The sequence below is a fragment of the Protopterus annectens genome, chromosome 3.part1 (genome assembly GCF_019279795.1).
Source record: "Protopterus annectens isolate FY-2018-M chromosome 3.part1, PAN1.0, whole genome shotgun sequence".
Lineage (NCBI taxonomy): Eukaryota > Metazoa > Chordata > Ceratodontiformes > Protopteridae > Protopterus > Protopterus annectens.
This window is the reverse complement of record NC_056732.1, coordinates 1,018,979,202-1,018,997,870: the sequence shown is the minus strand read 5'-3', so window position 1 is coordinate 1,018,997,870 and position 18,669 is coordinate 1,018,979,202. Positions and strand designations below refer to the sequence as shown.

Sequence of the window (18,669 nt, the reverse complement as noted above, 5' to 3'; positions counted from 1 at the left end):
TGGCCTCTCAGGAGGCAGGTCAGGCTGAAGGGGCCTCTCAGGTTACTATTCTCCCTTCTATGCCTAAGGTGGTTAGGCCTTATGCTACTGTTTCTAAGGCTCCTTCTAAGGGCAGGTCTGTTTTGCCTTCCTCTGGTGTCAGTTCTGGTTCTTCAGGGTCTGTGCCTAAAAAGCATATGCTTAAAATGGCAGAGGATTTGATTACTTTAATTAGAGGTTCTATGCCCCCTCCTGATAAGAGGCCCAGGATGGAGCCAGAGTTGGAAAGTTTGGAGCAGGCCTCAGATGATTCAGAGTCTTCTGCTGAAGACATTCAAGATTTCCCTCCTTATTCTGATTCTGATGCAGAGGATTCCACTCCTTCTGCTTCTCCTCCAGAGGATTTTTCATTTTCAGAAACTCTGCATTCCATGAGGGAGCATTTTAAGTGGGAGGAACAGGATTACTCTGATTCACGGAAGAGGCTTAGGGAGTTCTTGTTTTTACCACAGACCGGACAGGTATTACAGGGTGCCTGAGGCTCATAAATATCTGTATAAGAGTCCTAGGGCGGACCCAGAAACTATTAGTCAGGGGCCTAAGGGTGTTAGAGCCTCTGTTGTTAAGGATCCGGTTCCTCTGGATAAGGAAGCTAGAGCTTTGGATAGATGGGGTAAGAAGGTGTATACCTCTTCTACTTTAGTAATGAGAGCTTGAACTGCCAGTTTCATATGTTAAAGTATCAGAATTTCCTCCTTTCTCAGCTAAGATCTAAAGTGGATGCTTGGGCAGAGGGCATAGAGTGTAAAGAATTGCAGGACTTAGTGCATGTTTCTGAATAGGTGGGTAAGCACTCTTTGCAATGTGGTTTTGATGCTTTACAGGCTTCTTCTAGGGTGGCTGCCACTGGTTCAGTTATTCGTAGGCACGCCTGGCTTAAGGATCAGAATTTGTCTGAGCATGTTAAGTCTTGAATTCTGGATGCCCCTTTACAGTCTGAAGTTTTGTTTGGTCCTCCTGTGGAGTCAGTCTTACAGAAAATGGAAGACAAGGCTAAGTCTATGCAGACTGTTAAAGATTTTTTGCAGGTACAACCTCCAAAGTTTAGTAGAAATTGGCCTACTAAGGGGTGGACGTACCCTACTTCTGATTCTCAGTCTAGGGGTAGATCTAGGCGTGGTAGGGGCAGAGCTCAGAGTACCTTCAGGCCGAGACAATGGAGTTCGCCTGCTCAATCTGCTGGTGAGGGCAGGGGCCAGTCCTTTCGTTAACAGGCCCAATGACCTGCATTTTCAGCTGCCAGATTCTTCTTGCCGGGCAGCTCCTTTGGGAGTAAAGTTGGCTCTTTTCAAGCAAAATTGGCTTTTAGTCACCCAGGACAAATGGGTATTGGACATTATAAACCGAGGTTACAAGTTCTATTTCCACACCATGCCTCCTTTCGAAGGCATGCCAGACGTCCCTCCTCGGCAAAGGATAGAGGCTCACAGACAAATTTCTTTACTTCTTCAAATAGGAGCTATACAGCCAGTTCCTCTGTCAGAAGTGGGCCTAGGATTTTATTCTCGCCTGTTTCTAGTTCCAAAGAAAGGGAACACGTGGAGACCAATTTTGGATTTATCTATCCTCAACACTTACCTGGACATTCCAAAGTTCAAGATGCTGACTTTACAACAACTTTTACCTCTGTTGGGAAAAGATCACTGGATGGTTACTCTGGATCTCAAAGAGGCTTACCTTCATGTTCCTATCAGGCCCAGTTGCAGGAGGTACCTGCGATTTTGGGCTGGAAATTTACATTATCAGTTCTCTGCATTGCCCTTTGGCTTATCTACTGCGCCCAGAGTGTTCACAAAGGTTCTGGCTCCAGTGATAGCATTTTTCAGACTAAGAGGGATACAGATTTATCCTTATTTGGACGACTGCCTGATTATTGCACAAGAAAAGGATGAACTTCTTCATCATCTACAGTATGTGATGGCAGTGTTAAGATGCCTAGGGTATTCTGTGAACGAAACAAAGTCCAGTCTAGTACCCTCTCAGGACATGTGCTTTCTGGGTGTGAGACTGAATACAGCTTCCCAGATGGCCTTTTTGACCCCGGACAAACAAAGAAGCCTTTCTCTTTATTTCCAGCAAATGTCTCTACGGTCCAGGCTGACTGCAAGGACAGTCCTTCAAGCCTTGGGGTTCATGGCATCTTGTATTCTGGTGCTTCCCAATGCCAAATTGCATATGAGGAAGCTTCAATGGTATCTCAAAAATGTGTGGACACAGCACTGCCAAGATCTAGACACTGTCATTCAGATAATACCTTGCATTCAGAAGGAGTTTTTGTGGTGGGCTCAGGAATGTCACCTAAACAAGGGACTCTCTCTGACCCGGCCAGAGGCTAGTCAGATTCTAACGACAGATGCCTCCGACAAGGCTTGGGGAGCACACCTCAATGGAAAATGGGTGCAAAACACGTGGCCTGTCAAACTCCAACATTTGCATATCAACTTGAAGGAAATGTTAGCAGTCCAGTTTGCATTGATGACTTTCAAAGATTTACTTCACCCAGGGCAGGTGTTGATTCAAACAGACAACACTACTGTCATGTGGTACATCAACAAGCAGGGGGGAATCCATTCTTACCCTCTTTGCAGGCAAGCGATGATTCTGTGGGAAACTGCTCTCAATCTACACCTCAATCTTCAGGCAAGGTTTCTACCAGGAGCACAGAACTCCTTAGCAGATGTATTGAGCAGACTAATAGTGGATCCTCACGAGTGGAAATTGGATCCTCATGTATTTCAACAGTTGACAGTGTTATGGGGAACTCCAGACATAGATCTGTTCGCTTCTCCACTAAATTACCAGTTGCCAAAGTTTTGCACAAAAATGTTTCATCACACAGCTTGGAAGGTGGACGCTCTATCATTCAGTTGGAACAATCTGCATGTATATGCCTTTCCACCTCTGCCTCTTCTTCCCAAGGTACTTTTGAAGGCCAGACAAGACAAGCCAACCATGATTTTGATAGCACCGGATTGGCCTCGACAACACTGGTACCCACTACTGAGGAGTTTAGTACGAGAACCTCCATGGCCTCTGCCTTTGATTCCGCACCTTTTGTCTCAAGAGGACAGTCACTTCCTCAATGTCAAGATTCAGTCTCTGCATCTAACAGCCTGGCATATTCTGTTTTAGACTCTGGAAGGTCTCAGCTTCCACAACAAGTTTTGAATGTTATTTTGGAGGCCAGGAGGCCTAGTACCAGGAAAGTTTACACTGATAAATGGAGGAGATTTTTTATTTGGAGCAAAGGAAAGGACCTTGATGTCTCCAAAACCTGATTTAAGTGTTGCTCTTCAATATCTTACTGAGCTATTGGACAAGGGTTTGTCTTTCTCCTCAATAAAGGTTCATGCTGCAGCCATTTCTGCTCACTATGATTGTGACCCTCCTTTATTCTCTCATCCTTGGTTTAAGCAATTTCTTAGAGGGGCAAAGAATATAAGACCCCCACGTAGAGCTCCTACTCCTGCTTGGGATCTCAATTTTGTGTTGGAAAGACTTACTCTACAACCTTTTGAGCCTGCAGCTACTGCCGAGTTAAAGTATTTGTCATGGAAAACTGCTTTTTTGTTGGCCATTACCTCTGCAAGAAGGGTTTCTGAATTACAGGTCCTCATGGCAGTGGAGCCTTTCCTGATTTTTCATAAGGATAGGGTATCTTTGCGTACTAATCCTTCCTTTATGCCTAAAGTGGTTTCTAGTGTGGCCTTAAATCAAGCTATTCATTTGCCTACTTTTTATGCAAACCCCCAAAATAAAGGGTAGAAAATTTTGCATACTTTGGATATTTACAGGCAGTTGCGTTATTATTTGAGCAGAACCAAGGAGTTCAGACAGTCTCAGCAATTGTTTGTTTCTTTTGCTTTGGGTTCACAGGGTAAACCTGTTTCAAAACAAACTATTTCTAAATGGATTGGGTTTTGTATTTCTTTCTGTTATTCCCATCATGGTAAGGAGATTCCTGCTGGAATCAGACCTCATTCCACTAGGGCTACTGCTACTTCTACGGCCTTTCTAAGGGGGGTAGCTACAAAGACATTTTGGAGGCAGCTTCTTGGAGTTCAGTGCATACCTTTTCTAAACATTACCACCTTCCTCTTTATTCTAAGTCTAGGGCTGGATTTGCCACTGCAATTTTACAGGGCATTTTAGCGGCCCCTAATGCTTTATGATTTTTTACCATCCTCCCTTTCCCGTTGCTTTGGGATTCTACCCATAAGTAAGGACTGCAGCAATGTGAGATGAAGAACATAGTACAGTTTTGTACCTACCATAAATGTAGATGTTCAAGATCCACATTGCTGCAGTCCAATTTACCTCCCTCCTTCCCCACTGTAGTTTGACTTGGTGCTATGCTTTAGGTGATGGTTGTTGTTGGGCATGTTTTTGGGAGGTATTCTGTTTTTGGCTGTGGCCTTTCTGGTTTGGCCTTCTGACATCTGGGGCAAGAAAAGACTGAGGATATGACGTCGATCATGCGCCTTTATACCCTGACGCTCTGATGTCAGATCTAGGCGCCCATGACCGACGTCAGCCTAATACTTTGGTATTCGGGCCGACCGAGGACAGCGGACTACCCCATAAGTAAGGACTGCAGCAATGTTGATCTTCGAACATCTACATTTATGGTAGGTACTAAACTGTACTTTTCCTGCTTCCTCGTGGGTCAGGAGCGCTCGTAGAAGCCATAAAACTTCGTGGAATCTTCGTGTTTCAGCTAGGAAGACGAGATTAAAAGATAAAACGGAGAATTACCAGGCCTGCTGAAGAAAGAAGAACACACAAAGGATTTTGAAGCCTCGGATTCTCGTAAATGAAGTCTCCCATTCACTCTAATGCAGGAAAAAGCCAGGATGTACTGTTCAATTTTCAGACGGTGGCAGAGCCTTAAACGGCTTCAAAAAGGTAGGTCTGGCTTCTTTTTTTGTATTTACAGTGTATTTAATGCCATCAAGAGTAAAGATTAAACTGTTAGGATATTTCATTTGAAATCTAATGTTTTTGTCAATTAGAAACTTACAGTATGGAGCCAGCATTTGTCTAGACTGTCTTATTTGTGCTGGTAAATCCTGTGTTATAGAAACTTTATAACTTTGCCACATTATAGATCCTCCAGATTTTTTTATGGTTAGAAGTATTTTATTCACATCCTGGAAGTTTAATATTTTGACATACACAGGTCTTGGTATATTTGAAGCTTGGGAATTCCTGTAAGCTCTATGTGCTCTTTCTATGACAATTTGCTGAACATCCACAGAGTCCTTAAGTAATGTTTCAAATATTTGTATGATAGAAGTGTTCAGCTCATTATATTGGATTGATTCTGGGATCCCTCTGATGATTATGTTGTTACGTCTTGATCTTGCTTCCAGGTCCAGAATTTTGTTTTGCATCATTTGTATATCAGCCTCTTGTGATTCAGATCTTTTAGTGAGCAATGCTATATTGTCTTCATTTGCTGCTATTCTGGTTTCTGCTTTCTCCATTCTTGTTAGAATCGATTACATGTCTCACTAAATGTTTGTGTTTGGGATGTTAGGTCTTGTAATGCATCTTGTATAGGCAACAATGCAGACTTAATTTCTTCCATCGTAACCTGTTGATCAGATTTCGCTGATGCCCCTGTTTTTGCAGTTTCTTGCTGTCTGAATGTTTTCTGTCTCTTAAATATGGATTCCTTCTCTGGAGACTGTAATGCTGACAGTTTAGTTTTAGTAGTTGTAGTGTCCATATTTTTATCTTCTTTTGACATTTTGAAATGCTGCAGATAGAGATGATTACCAAGTAAAAGTTTCAGTAATGTGGTAATTCAGTCCTTTGTTTGTTGCTCTGTTCAGAATCAACCAAGCAATCAGTTCCAATCCTGTTGTCACCAAGTATTTTTTTTCAATTTTTTTTCCTCGATAAGATCGCTGACTTCTAGTAGATTATTAATTGCTGTCAATTAGTTGATTAACTCCAAATGTACATCCGCAGAGGTGATTTTTGTTTCTGGTCTTTGGAGAGCTGAAGTACTGCAGTGCTTATAGAATGGCGGCCATCTTTGTCTCAACCACTCTGATGGATTTACAACCTGGCATTCAACCCAGTTGTTGAGCCACTACTGAAGGTCCCCTGATGTTCAGCATGCCAGATACATTACTATCAGTTGATTTACAAGGGACCACTCTTGGTGCCTCTGTAATGCCCTCCTTGTGCTTGGACAGCACCTCTGTTCAGCCACAGATGTTGAAGTTCTGTCTGTGTTTGGCAAGTACATAGTCTTGCATTATTTTTAGCAGTATATATATGAAAATCATCCTTGATTTTTTTTTAATTATTTGCAAAAGGTATGTAGGCTCAAGGTTTGATATGTTCTTATGATCAACATGTGACATTACAGAGCCCATTGACATCAGGTTTGTACAGCCCCAAACAACAGGTCTTCAAGAAAAAATTGCAGATTTTTAGGGTAACAGATGATGAGCCCATTCATTGACTCACTTATGGGGATCCCTTAAACTGATGCAGTAATATGTTTGTTACATACTATGTGTTGTTTTTGTTGGAAAGGAGCTATGTGAACAAAAGAGAGTTGATTGAATTCTGCATTGTTTTCTTTTTTTGGCAGGATTTAACACTGCAACAAATGTAGTAGTTTTGGCAGGCACCAACAGACCAGATATCCTCGACCCTGCACTACTGAGGCCGGGACGCTTTGATAGGCAAATTTATATAGGTAAGGCCATGGTGGTTGTATAACTAGGTTAAAGCAGTTAATGGAAAAATCATGTTTATAATGGAAAAAAAAAACATTGTTTATACTTTTGATTAGGTCCACCAGACATAAAAGGAAGGGCATCTATTTTTAAGGTCCACCTCAGACCTTTGAAACTAAGGGAAGATGTAGATAAGGAAGGATTGGCAAGAAAGCTTGCAGCACTCACTCCTGGATTTTCAGGTACTCGCATTCTTTTATTTTTAAGTAACTCAAGTTTAATAGCAGTGGTGTAGAGCTTCTTTAAGGCTATTTCTGTTACTTTGATGTACATATAACATTTTAACTGCTACAGTGAAACTTAAAGCAACTTTGATTGGCTTACTACTTAATAGACCAGTTTCAAATGCTCAGCTGTGTGACTTACAGACTTGCATCATATAACAAGAGTAGTCTTGTGTGCTTTTTAGATCTTTTTTGACTATGTATTGTATATCCTCTAAGTCTGTTGAGCTTTGTATCTTTTATAGTATGTTTGCTATTGTAACTATATTGTATTGTAATACCCAGATAGTATCATCAAGGCTGTTATCAAACGGAATACTCTGAGCTGTGATAGAGAACCACCTGATGATGTGAAAAGTTAGCTACAGATGTGAATTGCACACACTAATTGCTGAATGATGAGAAAAGGATTGCTTGGTCTGAGCTTGTCATAGCATGAAAATATGTCTACAGCCAGGTTTTTAAGAGAAGTGATGTGCATAATAAGGTTGTTTTCATCCTAATATTGTCACATCGGTATTTCTAGGCATTGTCTTTCAAATTATGAATGCTGCTGTGCTGCATGATTTGTGTGTAAGCAAACTGGAGTACTTTATTTTTATTGGCATTTTGTGAATTTTGCATCTTTCAGTGTCCAGTTTTTAGATGCCAAGTCATGCACGGTGACACCGCTGAGTACGCAATCCACCACTGACCTTTCATGAACTAAAAAAGGCATCATCACTATAAATTATAGCAGAGCTTCCAGACATTATCTCTAAAATTAAAAGCTGACCTCCTGCACCCATTGTAAGCATTCCCCTCACACGCAGAGTCACACAATATACCTGTACTAGACAGTCTTTTTATAAAAGAATATTTTATGTTGCTATAAAGTGCAAGCTTTCATACATTTTATTTTAACAGTAAAACAAGTCACCCCATCTATTCATTTTATGCCTTCCATTTCAATCCAACCTGCTTACTGATGCATGGTGTACAGCCAGGTCCCTTTATGTCTATCTTCTGATATCTGGACACAGATCCAATGCCCAGTCCACCAGTGTTTTGTGTTATTCACATGTAATCTAACATCAGTGACTCTCCTTGGTGAGTTTGCAGATGTGGTGATTCTGAGTTTGATTTCAATTTATCATGTTTTTTCTGAACCTGTTGCACCAAGGAGGTATGTACCATGATGTCTTGCATTACAGTAGAAGAGTGCACCAAGCCCCTGTCTGTCCACTTTTTCTACTAGTCACACCATGTTACTCCCAAGAACATCATCTTTGTAAACTTATTGTATTTTGATGCTTACACACACAGTATTTATTATCGGTTTACTGTTTTCATGAAGTCGAATGGTCAAATAATCCTTTTCAACTATGACCTGAAACAGATGGCAAGAAAAAACAGTGTAGTTTAATAGTATATTAATAGGGACTAAGGTCACAAAACATGGTACAGTTGAAATAAAACATGACATGCAAGGTGACATGCAGAGAATGACAGGCCTTTAAACATGTACCACCTGTGAAGAGACTATAATTGGGATTCAAAGAAAAGCATAAGTTATAGGTGTTATTCAACCACTACTTGAATCTCAAGTAGTTACAGAATTCAGACATGATAAACCACTGTCAAGGCATTTGCAAAAGTAGTATATTTATTTGTTTTCAGATTTTCAGATTACTTCCTTATGTTAATGCATTTCCACCTTGTTCACAATGTATGCATTTTATGCACGCACCAGCGCACATGTGTGTGTTGAATCTGTAACTGTCAAGGCATTTGCAAAAGTAGTATATTTCTGCAACTGCTGATACAAATTTTTTTCAGATTACTTTCTTATGTTAATGCATTTCCACCTTGTTCACAATGTATGTATTTTATGCACGCACGTGTGTGTGTGTGTGTTTTGAATCTGTAATTGCTATAGATGTCCTGACTGAAATCACTGTTGCAGTATTCCTGACCTATGGGTTGTCACTGCTGATGTCAAGGCAGGGTACCAAAGCTTTATCTTCCTGAGGCTGTATGTCTGAACATTGGTGTTAAATTGCCTGTGGGTTGGTGGAGATGTTCTCCTTTATCACCTAGCTTCCTTGGGGCGGATGGGTTCACCATCTCCCTTTTCCTCTCAGGTGCTCTTGGTTGGCTACATTTCCTGTATATCTAGGTGCGGCTCTCTATTCCAAGAAGAAATGTGGTCATCAGGTCTGTCTCAGGTTCGTAAAGAACAATTCTCATTCATTTCTTTTGAATTCATAAAAGCTATATTCGGCAGATAAGTGCTGCTTAGAACACTGAGTAGTACATGTCAGATCGTGGCTATTTATTGACTGAAATATGGGTAGAGCTTATGGCTGTTGCCTCCTGTGACCCTCGGTGGGTATATGTGGGCGTATTTGCACTTTATTGGCTCACCCGTGGAGTTATGGTGGGTGTGTCTTAGGATGAGTGGGGGTGGGTCACATTGGTGGTGTTATCATTTCTCTTCCATTCATTTTATTTAATCACAACACTGAAATGCAAACTAACCAAAATTCACCTTACCAATTTTATAGAGTAGAAATTCACATCAAATAAAATTTATTTGCAATTAATTTAATTCATTACCAATTCTTATCAAGTATAAATTCCCATCAAATACATTAAAATAGTCAAAATACATCTGTTTTGAGTATTCTCTACCAGTCCTGATTAAGGAAGATCCCTTCAGTTCTGTAATTGATTTAAGCCATTAAGTTTCTTCCTGTATGTGTCGGTAAGTGGGGGCCCAGGGTATTTATTATTCTAGTCTTTTGTACTTGCCATTAGGTGACTTTTCATATGAAAAGAGGGAAAGAGCATAATCCAGGGCTGCAATCCTTAGAAAGGAGTGCTGTCTAAACTTATCTGTATGTTATTTTGAAGTTATCTAACATTTGTGGCACTTTCATTTGTACTTCATCAGATCTGACTACCGCTGCTGATTAAATGAGACGCATTCTTCGTAAATGACCAGAAATGTGTGTGGCTTTATTTCAGTTAGTATTCTTTATTTGAAAAGGTGATCTATTGAAGTAACCTCTTTTTACTGGAGGAGGTTCGTAAAAACCAAGTGGGCCAGGTGTACCGGGATAGTAAAAATCATATAAACATCATAAAGCCTAGTATCAGTGAAAACAAAACTATCTTACTTTTGTTTGTGTACAGGAACAGATGTGTGCCATTGTTGCAGGAAGACTGAAATGATAAGGGAGCTGTGTGCTCTGAAAGGCAGGACTGTGTGTTGTGATGGGGGTAAAAACGTCTGGGAGTTTACCATGGTTGGGAAGCTTAAGTGTGTGCTTAATATTGTTTTTACCTGAGATCCACTGATTTCTTCTAGGGTTGGTGGTGTGTGTATGTTGTCTAAGCTAATATGTGGGGCCAACGTTTGAATGGAAACACCATGTCTAGTTAGTTTCATTTGTCACTTGTTTGTTTCCAAAACCCGTAGGTCATGACTTTCCTCTCTCCAACACCTTTCTGGAAACTCAGTGTCTCCAATGCCTGGCCCAGTCTAAGATGGTAGATTCTGCATCACCAGATGTTCCTCTATTGCCAAAGAAAAAGCTTAAGAGGCCCAGGGCAGATGCACAGTCTAATGTTTTTGATTCAGATGTACCTGTTGACGTGATAAAACCTGTGGTACGTCAGGTTACCTCTCAGTTGCCCACTACTGAGACCCTATCAGAGTCTGGTATGGCTGTTGAGGCCTTGCAGACTGTGGATATTTCAGATGAACCACAACTTGATATTTCCATGGGCCCTCACAGTGTTCCTCCAATATTACTTTGGGAGTAGATCCCAGATACCTCTAATAGAGGTATGACAGGGTTCCATCTGTATCTCACCTAGACAGATTTCATACCAAAAAAAAAAAAACAAACATCTGAGCGTATAGCCTCCCCCACAGCAGCTAGGGAAAAGGAGTGGAGTGATTTGTCCCAGGGCTTGTGTAAAGCTATCCTTTGGGTCTCTTCAACCACAGGGTACACCTCAAAAATGTATCATTGTATCCTCTACTTCTGAATTATATAAGAAGTATCCTAATACCACCAGCACATACACTGGTATGTTCTCTCATCTGGAGCCAGTCATCTTGAAGACTGCAGTTAAATTGGACCTAGAAAATCTTGCTGCAGGAAGTGAAGGAATTCCATCTGAATTGTTTAAAATCCTGCAAAATGATGCTTTTATAGTGTTACTAGTAATCTGCAAGCAAATTTGGAAAATACAATGACTATTTGATTGGAAAAGGTCACTTTATGTTCCAGTTCCAAAAAAGGGCAATAATAAAGTGTGGTTAGATTATTAAAAAGTCACACTTGTTTTGTGTGCTAGCAAGGTAATGCTAATATTCTGCAAGCTAGTCTTCATCTTTATATAGCTTAAGAACTGACAGTCTGATTTTAGAAGAGGAAGGTGCTAACACCTGCTGAATAACAGAAAAACTAAGAAAGTTCCAGAAAAATATTTAGTACTGTTATACTGACTTTTCTGAAGTCCTTGATTAAACATGGCACAACAAACTGACCAGTTCAGGTCGCATCATTTGCATCTTGAGGAATCTGCACGAAGACCAAGAAGATTATTTGCATCCTGAGGAATCTGCATGAAGTCCAAAAATCAGTGCTTAAAACTGAATATGGAATAACTGGATGGTGTGAGTTTGAGAAAGGAGTGCAACATGACTGTAGGTTGCTGGCCCTGCTTGTTTCATGTACCTGAACCACTGTAATCTGTTCTCTTTGACCTTATATGCTGCTAAATTTGTACACTGAGTATGTACCACACGAAATACTGGCTTATATAAATCAAACGCTAGAATCTATGTTGCTGGAAGAAAGGCTAACAGCCTTGGATTTGCAGAGGATACTACTTTCATGCCTTAAAGCAAGGAGTAGGAGCAGCTGGAGAACCTATTGATGAAGTTGAAAGTAGAAAATGCAAGTAGCTTGATGCTTAAAATTAAAAAAAAATATTAATATGTTGTCTAGTCCTGTCAATTATCTGCAAATAGATAAGGAAGAAATAAGAAGTATTGATGGATTTTATTTTCCTTGTCTCAAGGATCAGTCACTTACTGGTAGTGATTGTAGTAATAAAATTCAGACACTTACTTCCTTGGAGGAAGGCTATAGCAAATCTGGATAAAGTAGAAAAAGCAAAGATATCACATAGTAAGCAGAAGTTCAGTATAGTCAATGTTATGGTTTTCCCAGCAATAATATGTGACTGTGACAGTTGGACTACAAGTAAGGCCGTGCACCAGAAAATCAAAGCTTTTGAACTGTTGTATTGGTAAAAACTGAGATTTCAATGGACTGCAAAAAGATCAAATCAGTTAATATTCAAGGAAGTAAGACTAGACTTTATGGGAGGGGCTGATAGTAAGACTAAAACTCAGATGCTTTGGACACATTGTGAAAAAAGGAGTCACTAGAGAAGACACTCATACTGGGAAAGATGGAAGACAAAAGAAGTGGGGCAGCAAAAGCTAAGATGGTGGGACAGCTTTACTGAAGTAATGGATATGAGTTTAAAAGAGCTTAAAGAAGCAGTTGTTGACAGGCCTAATGCCTTTGAGGCCATGAAGAGTTAGACTTGACTAAATTACTAAACATCAGCAAAAGGTGGGAGAACATACTATTGTTTTGATATAAGGAGAGTGATACCAGTAGTTTGATTCCTGGTAAGATGATTGGAACTTGGCTAATCCTGAAATTCTTTAGAATATTGTCACCATGTAATGTAATGTGGGGCATAAAGGTTAAGGATGGATCTAGCTATACTATGAAGTACTTAAAATGCTGAACTTGATCTATTATTAAGTTAATTATGAGGAGAGTGACTGTATCCACCAACTTCCTAGGTAAACCAAAAACTATTGGTAAGGTTTTGTTACAGTTGATTGTGAGCATGTTTGTGTAAAGCCAGTGTCACAGTTAGATGAGTATTTGCAAACTGAATTAAATTTTCTTTCCAATGGTGATTTCTGATTTCAGAAGCCCTAGCTGATCATTGTAAAGCATTAGCCGGGAACCTAGTAGAGCAATGTGAAAATCACTGATAAAAAGATGAGTAGAATGTTAGTCCTGCAAACCCCTGGGGAACACCAGTTCTAAAAGTTCCAGCAGTAGAACACTAAAAGGTTGGACACTAAGGAGGGAGAAAAGGACCTGTACCGATTGGTTAGACAGAGGGTCCGAGCTAGTAAAGATGTGCAGCAGGGAAGGGTGATAAAGGATAATGAGGGAAATGTACTCACAAGCGAGGAGAGTGTATTGAGCAGATGGAAAGAGTACTTTGAGGGGCTGATGAATGAAGAGAATGAGAGGGAGAGGAGGTTGCGGATAGTGAATCATGAAGTGCAGTGGATTAGCAAGGAGGAAGTAAGGATAGCTATGAAGAGGATGAAGAATGGAAAGGCTCTTGGTCCAGATGACATACTTGTGGAAGCATGGAGGAGTTTAGGTGAAATGGCAGTGGAGTTTTTAACTAGATTGTTTAATGAAAGCTTGGAAAGTAAGAGGATGCCTGAGTAATGGAGAAAAAGTGTTGTGGTACCGATTTTTAAGAATAAGGGTGATGTGCAGAACTGTAGTAACTACAGAGGAATTAAATTGATCAGTGACAGCATGAAGTTATGTGAAAGAGTAGTGGAAACTAGGTTAAGAAGGGAGGTGATGATTAGTGATCAGCAGTATGGTTTCATGCCAGGAAAGAGCACTACAGATGCGATGTTTGCTCTGAGACTGTTGATGAAGTACAGAGAAGGTCCGAAGGAGTTGCATTGTGCCTTTGTGGACTTGGAGAAAGCATATGACAGGGTGCCTAGAGAGGAGTTGTGGTTTTGTATGAGGAAGTCGGGAGTGTCAGAGAGGTATGTAAGAGTGGTACAGGATATGTACGAGGGTAGTATGACAGCGGTGAGGTCTGCGGTTGGAGTGACGGATGCATTTAAGATGGAGGTGGGATTGCATCAAGGATCAGCTCTGAGCCCTTTCTTATATGCATTGGTGATGGACAGGTTGACAGATGAGATCAGACAGGAGTCCCCGTGGACTATGATGTTTGCAGATGACATTGTGATCTGTAGTGAGAATAGGGAACAGGTGGAGGGAGACCCTGGAGAGGTGGAGATATGCTCTAGAGAGAAGAGGAATGAAGGTCAGCAGGACTAAGACAGAATATATGTGTGTGAATGAGAGAGAGGATAGAGGAATGGTGAGGATGCAGGGAGTAGAGGTGGCAAAGGTGAATGAGTATAAATACTTGGGATCAGCAGTTCAGAGTAATGGTGAGTGTGGAAGAGAGATGAAGGAGAGTACAGGCAGGATGGAGTGGGTGGAGAAGAGTGTCAGGAGTGATTTGTGACAGACGAGTACCAGTAAGAGTGAAAGGGAAGATCTATAAGAGGGTAGTGAGACCAGCTATGTTATATGGGTTGAAGACCATGGCATTGACAAAAAGGCAGGAGTCAGAGCTGGACGTGGCATAGTTAAAGATGTTAAGATTTGCACTGGGTGTGACAAGGGTGGATCGGATTAGGACTAAGTATATTAGAGGGTCAGCCCAGGTTGGAAGGTTTGGAGACAGTCAGAGAGGCAAGATTACGTTGGTTTGGACATGTGCTGAGGAGGAATGCAGAGTATATTGGGGAAAAGATGCTGAGGATGAAGCTGCCAGGTAGCTGGAAAAGAGGAAGGCTTAAGATGAGGTTTATGGATGTGGCGAGAGAGGACATGCAATTGGTTGGTGTGACAGAGCAGGATGCAGAGGACAGAAAGAAATGGAAACAGATAATCAGCTGTGGCGACTCCTAATGGGAGCAGCCGAAAGAAGACGAGAAGTAGAACACGTTACCAGAGATGATCTGAAAGGTTCTGTCTTCCAAGATCTTTAATTTTAGATATAAGGAGTGTATTATCAGCAGTTTCTACTTTTGTCTTTAAGTAAAAAGAGTACTTGCTAAATATCTCTCTTAGTGTTAGTATAAATATGATCTGTGAAGTATGTTTGCTGTCATGAGTGCTATACCAATGCAAACGTCCATGCTGCAGTTTATAAAATAGATAATACCTATGACGCCCGTGCCCTGGCTCAGCAATCAAGGAGCCTAGTCCGCGCCACTAACACCAGTGAGGGGCATCTCATGTAGGAGGAAAGGATAGCAAATACACACAGTAAAATGCAATTTCCCTTAAGAGCACACAGAGATCACAGTCAGTCCGGGGCTGGTCGCTCACTTGCTCTCCAGGTCCCCAATAAGACTCCCCACTGGCACAGCTATAGGGTCCACATGTCAGCGTAGTGGGCAAGCTAAAACCTCCAGTACCTGCTCTGTCCAACCAGTGCTTCGTGTCCCTGTCCAAGTAGCTGACACACACACACACACACACACACACACACACACACACACACACACACACACACACACACACACACACACACACACTTTGAGAAGAGTTTATATAACTACGCAGACACTCCTGGGGAAGGCTGGCACAGGTTCTCCAGCTGTGCCCCTTTTTCCCCAGACTGTACGGTAGTACCAGCTGCCACTACCCACTAATATTTTTCAGCTACTCAAAGGCCCTTAAAAGGGTGTCCAATTATTACTGTGCAGTATTATTATCCAATTGGTAGTATAGCCAAGGGCTAAAGCTATTGAAGTGGCTTTGTGCAGTTTACCAAAGGCATGCAAGTGCTCTAAAGAGCTTAAATTATCTCTACAAAAACAGCCACAGTTGAAAGGGTTTAAAATGTTTAATAACAAATAGTCAAAACACAAGACAATACGTTTTACTACACAGTGCTAGTTAAGAGTTCAGAGATCACAGAGAAATACTTAAAATAATTCAGTAGTACAGTTCTGACATCACAGAAAAACACTTAGTCTAATCTTTCTAGTTTCTGGCTATTTCTAAGAGAAAACACAAGTTTAAGATAAACTTACATATAGAGCAAGACGGTGCTGATGAGTTGGATGGTCAAGACAAAAATGCTTAATGCTCTCTGATTCTCTCCATTTTTAAAATCACATTCCTGGTTCACATTACATCATTCTTCACACTTCCCTGGGTTCCCAGGCTAACAGAAACTACATTTACATTCTTCACCTCTGGGCAGAAACCAGAGCAATAAAGGACATTTATGCATGCAAATTCTGGCCATTACCTCTGGCCTTAAAACAATAGGCAGGATGCCCCACTCTAGACTTACTGACTCTGAGTTTTAACATCAAAGGGTCACAACATGCTTTACTTGGTCAGTAGAGTGCACTGCTGATGCATTTTTTTCCAGTTCCACGTGTAACACTATTTTTACCATTTAAGACAACAAGCCTGTGGCTTACATTAATATTTACAGATAATAGAATTATCTCCAAAATTCTATCTGGCTAGGCTGGCAGCCTTCATCTATCTTCACCCAGTCTTCACATATCTCTCCCACTGGAGAACTCAAGCTAGTTTTTCAAGTGACTCTTGAGAAACGCTGCTTGAGGGAGTTAGGTCTGCCTGAGTGTACCTTACCCCATTCCCTGTCTTGAGAGCCCATCTGCATTGGCATTGCTAATCCCACTGCAATGCTGCATGGACATATATGCTTGCAACCCCAGGCTCCATCTTAGCAACTTGGCATTTTGCTGGCTGTCTCTGTTTAACCATGTAAGGGGGTTATGATCTGTCGTAACAGTGAATTTCCTTCCATACAGATAAGGCTGAAGTTTCTGTAGTGCCAACACTATGGCTAGACATTCCTTTTCTACAGCTGCATAGCATTCCTCCCTGGGTTGGAGACTACGACTGAGATAAACCACTGGGTGCTCTTCCCCTCTGAAGCAATCTTGCTAAGTACACCCCCCACTCCATGGTTCAAAGCATCCACCTGCACAACAAATTCTTTGCTGTAATCTGGGCTGGCTAATGCAGGGGGTCCTCCCAATGCTTCTTTAAGCTTCTGGAATGCCTGCTCACATGCTGGGGTCCACACTACCTTATCTGGCCTGTTCTTCCTTGTCAGGTCTGTGAGGGGAGCAGCTATGGTACTATAACTGGGGGTGAACTTTCTGTAGTACCCTGCTGTCCCTAAAATGCCCTCACCTGCTTTTTAGTAACAGGTGCAGGCCATGCATGAATGGCTTCCACTTTGGCAGGTTCTGGCCTTATCTTACCACTCCCCACTGTATGTCCTAGGTAGGAGACCCTGCCATACCCACCTGACATTTTCTCGGCTTAATGGTCAACCCTGCCCTCTGTGTCTGCCCAGCACCTCCCTGACCTGTTGAAGGTGCTCTGACCAGGAATGGTTGTAGATGGCAATATCATCTAGTTAAGCAAGGGCAAACCCTCCTGCTCCTGCTAGGATACAATCTACCAGCCTCTGGAAAGTCGCTGGGGCATTCTTCATCCCAAAGGGCATCTTTGTTAATTCATACAAGCCAAAAGAAGTCACAAAGACTGACCTCTCTAGCACTGGGAGTCAAGGCACCTGCCAGTAACACTTGGTAAGATCAGTGGTTGCAAGATACTTAGCCCCACCCATCTACTCTAGGTCCTCATCTGTCCTAGGCATGGGGTAAGCATCTGACTCTGTGTGACTAGTTAATTTCCTGAAGTCCATACAGAACCTAGTGCTGCCATCCTTCTTTGGCACCAGCACCACTGGGGAGGCCCAGGTACTGTTGGACTCTTTAATCACCCCTAGTTCCAACATCTCCTGTACCTCCTCCCTCAGAGTCTGACTCTCTCAGGCACTCTATAAGGGGCCTGCCTAATAGGCCTTTGGGGTCCTGTATCCACCTGGTGCTGCCCCAGGTGGGTGCACCCTGGTTTCCCAGTGAACATGTCCCCAAATTCCTGCAACACTGCTCGGTTTCTCGAACCTGGGATGGAGATAGCTGCTGGGACATTGCTACCCCTTCCACTGAGGTGTCAGCCCGAGCCTCACTGAGGAGATCATTCCCCAGATCTCCCTCAGACTCCTCCTGAAATCCACGTCAAATGTTCAGCACAAGGGTCTCCCTATCATGGTAAGGTTTCATCATGTTAACATGGTACAATTTGTACCCCTGCCTTCTACCTAGCATTTTCACAATGTAATTAACATCACTTACCTTTCTTACCACCTTGTAGGGTCTATCCCAAGCTGCTTGCAGCTGGTTGTGTCTGACAGGAGTGAGAACCTTTACCTGCTGCCCCACAGTATACTCTCTAGCTCAAGCATTCCTGTCATACCACACCTTTTTCCATTTTTGGGCTTCTGCCAGGTTCTCCTGGGCCAAGCCCATGAGTTCCATGAGCCTTGTCCTGAGGTTTAGGACGTATGCAACAACAGACTCCTTGTGAGACTCGCACTCACCTTCCCACTCATCTCAAATTAAATCTAGAGGTCCCCTCACCCTATGCCCATACAGCAACTCAAAGGGTGAAAAACTTGTGGATTCTTGGGGAACCTCTCTGTAAGCAAACAACAGATGGGGCAAATATTTGTCCCACTCCCGCCTAAACTGATCTGCAGATGCACGTAGCATGGACTTGACTGTAGAGTTTAACCTCTCAATAAGACCATTAGTCTGGGGATGGTAGGGGGTAGTCTTCATGTGCTTCACCCCACAGGACTTCTGCAGACAAGCC

At 41.9% G+C, this 18,669-nt stretch overlaps 1 protein-coding gene across 2 annotated transcripts in view; it reads left to right on the top strand.

Annotated features, from left to right (window-relative positions):
* AFG3L2 (AFG3 like matrix AAA peptidase subunit 2) overlaps nt 1–18,669 on the top strand; it is a 1,447,137-nt gene that overhangs the window by 1,025,802 nt on the left and 402,666 nt on the right. For both annotated transcript variants that reach the window (XM_044067171.1, XM_044067172.1), the window contains 2 exons: nt 6,650–6,757; nt 6,854–6,979. In XM_044067171.1, coding sequence (XP_043923106.1) covers nt 6,650–6,757; nt 6,854–6,979 — 234 coding nt within the window. The remainder of the gene's footprint in view (nt 1–6,649; nt 6,758–6,853; nt 6,980–18,669) is intronic.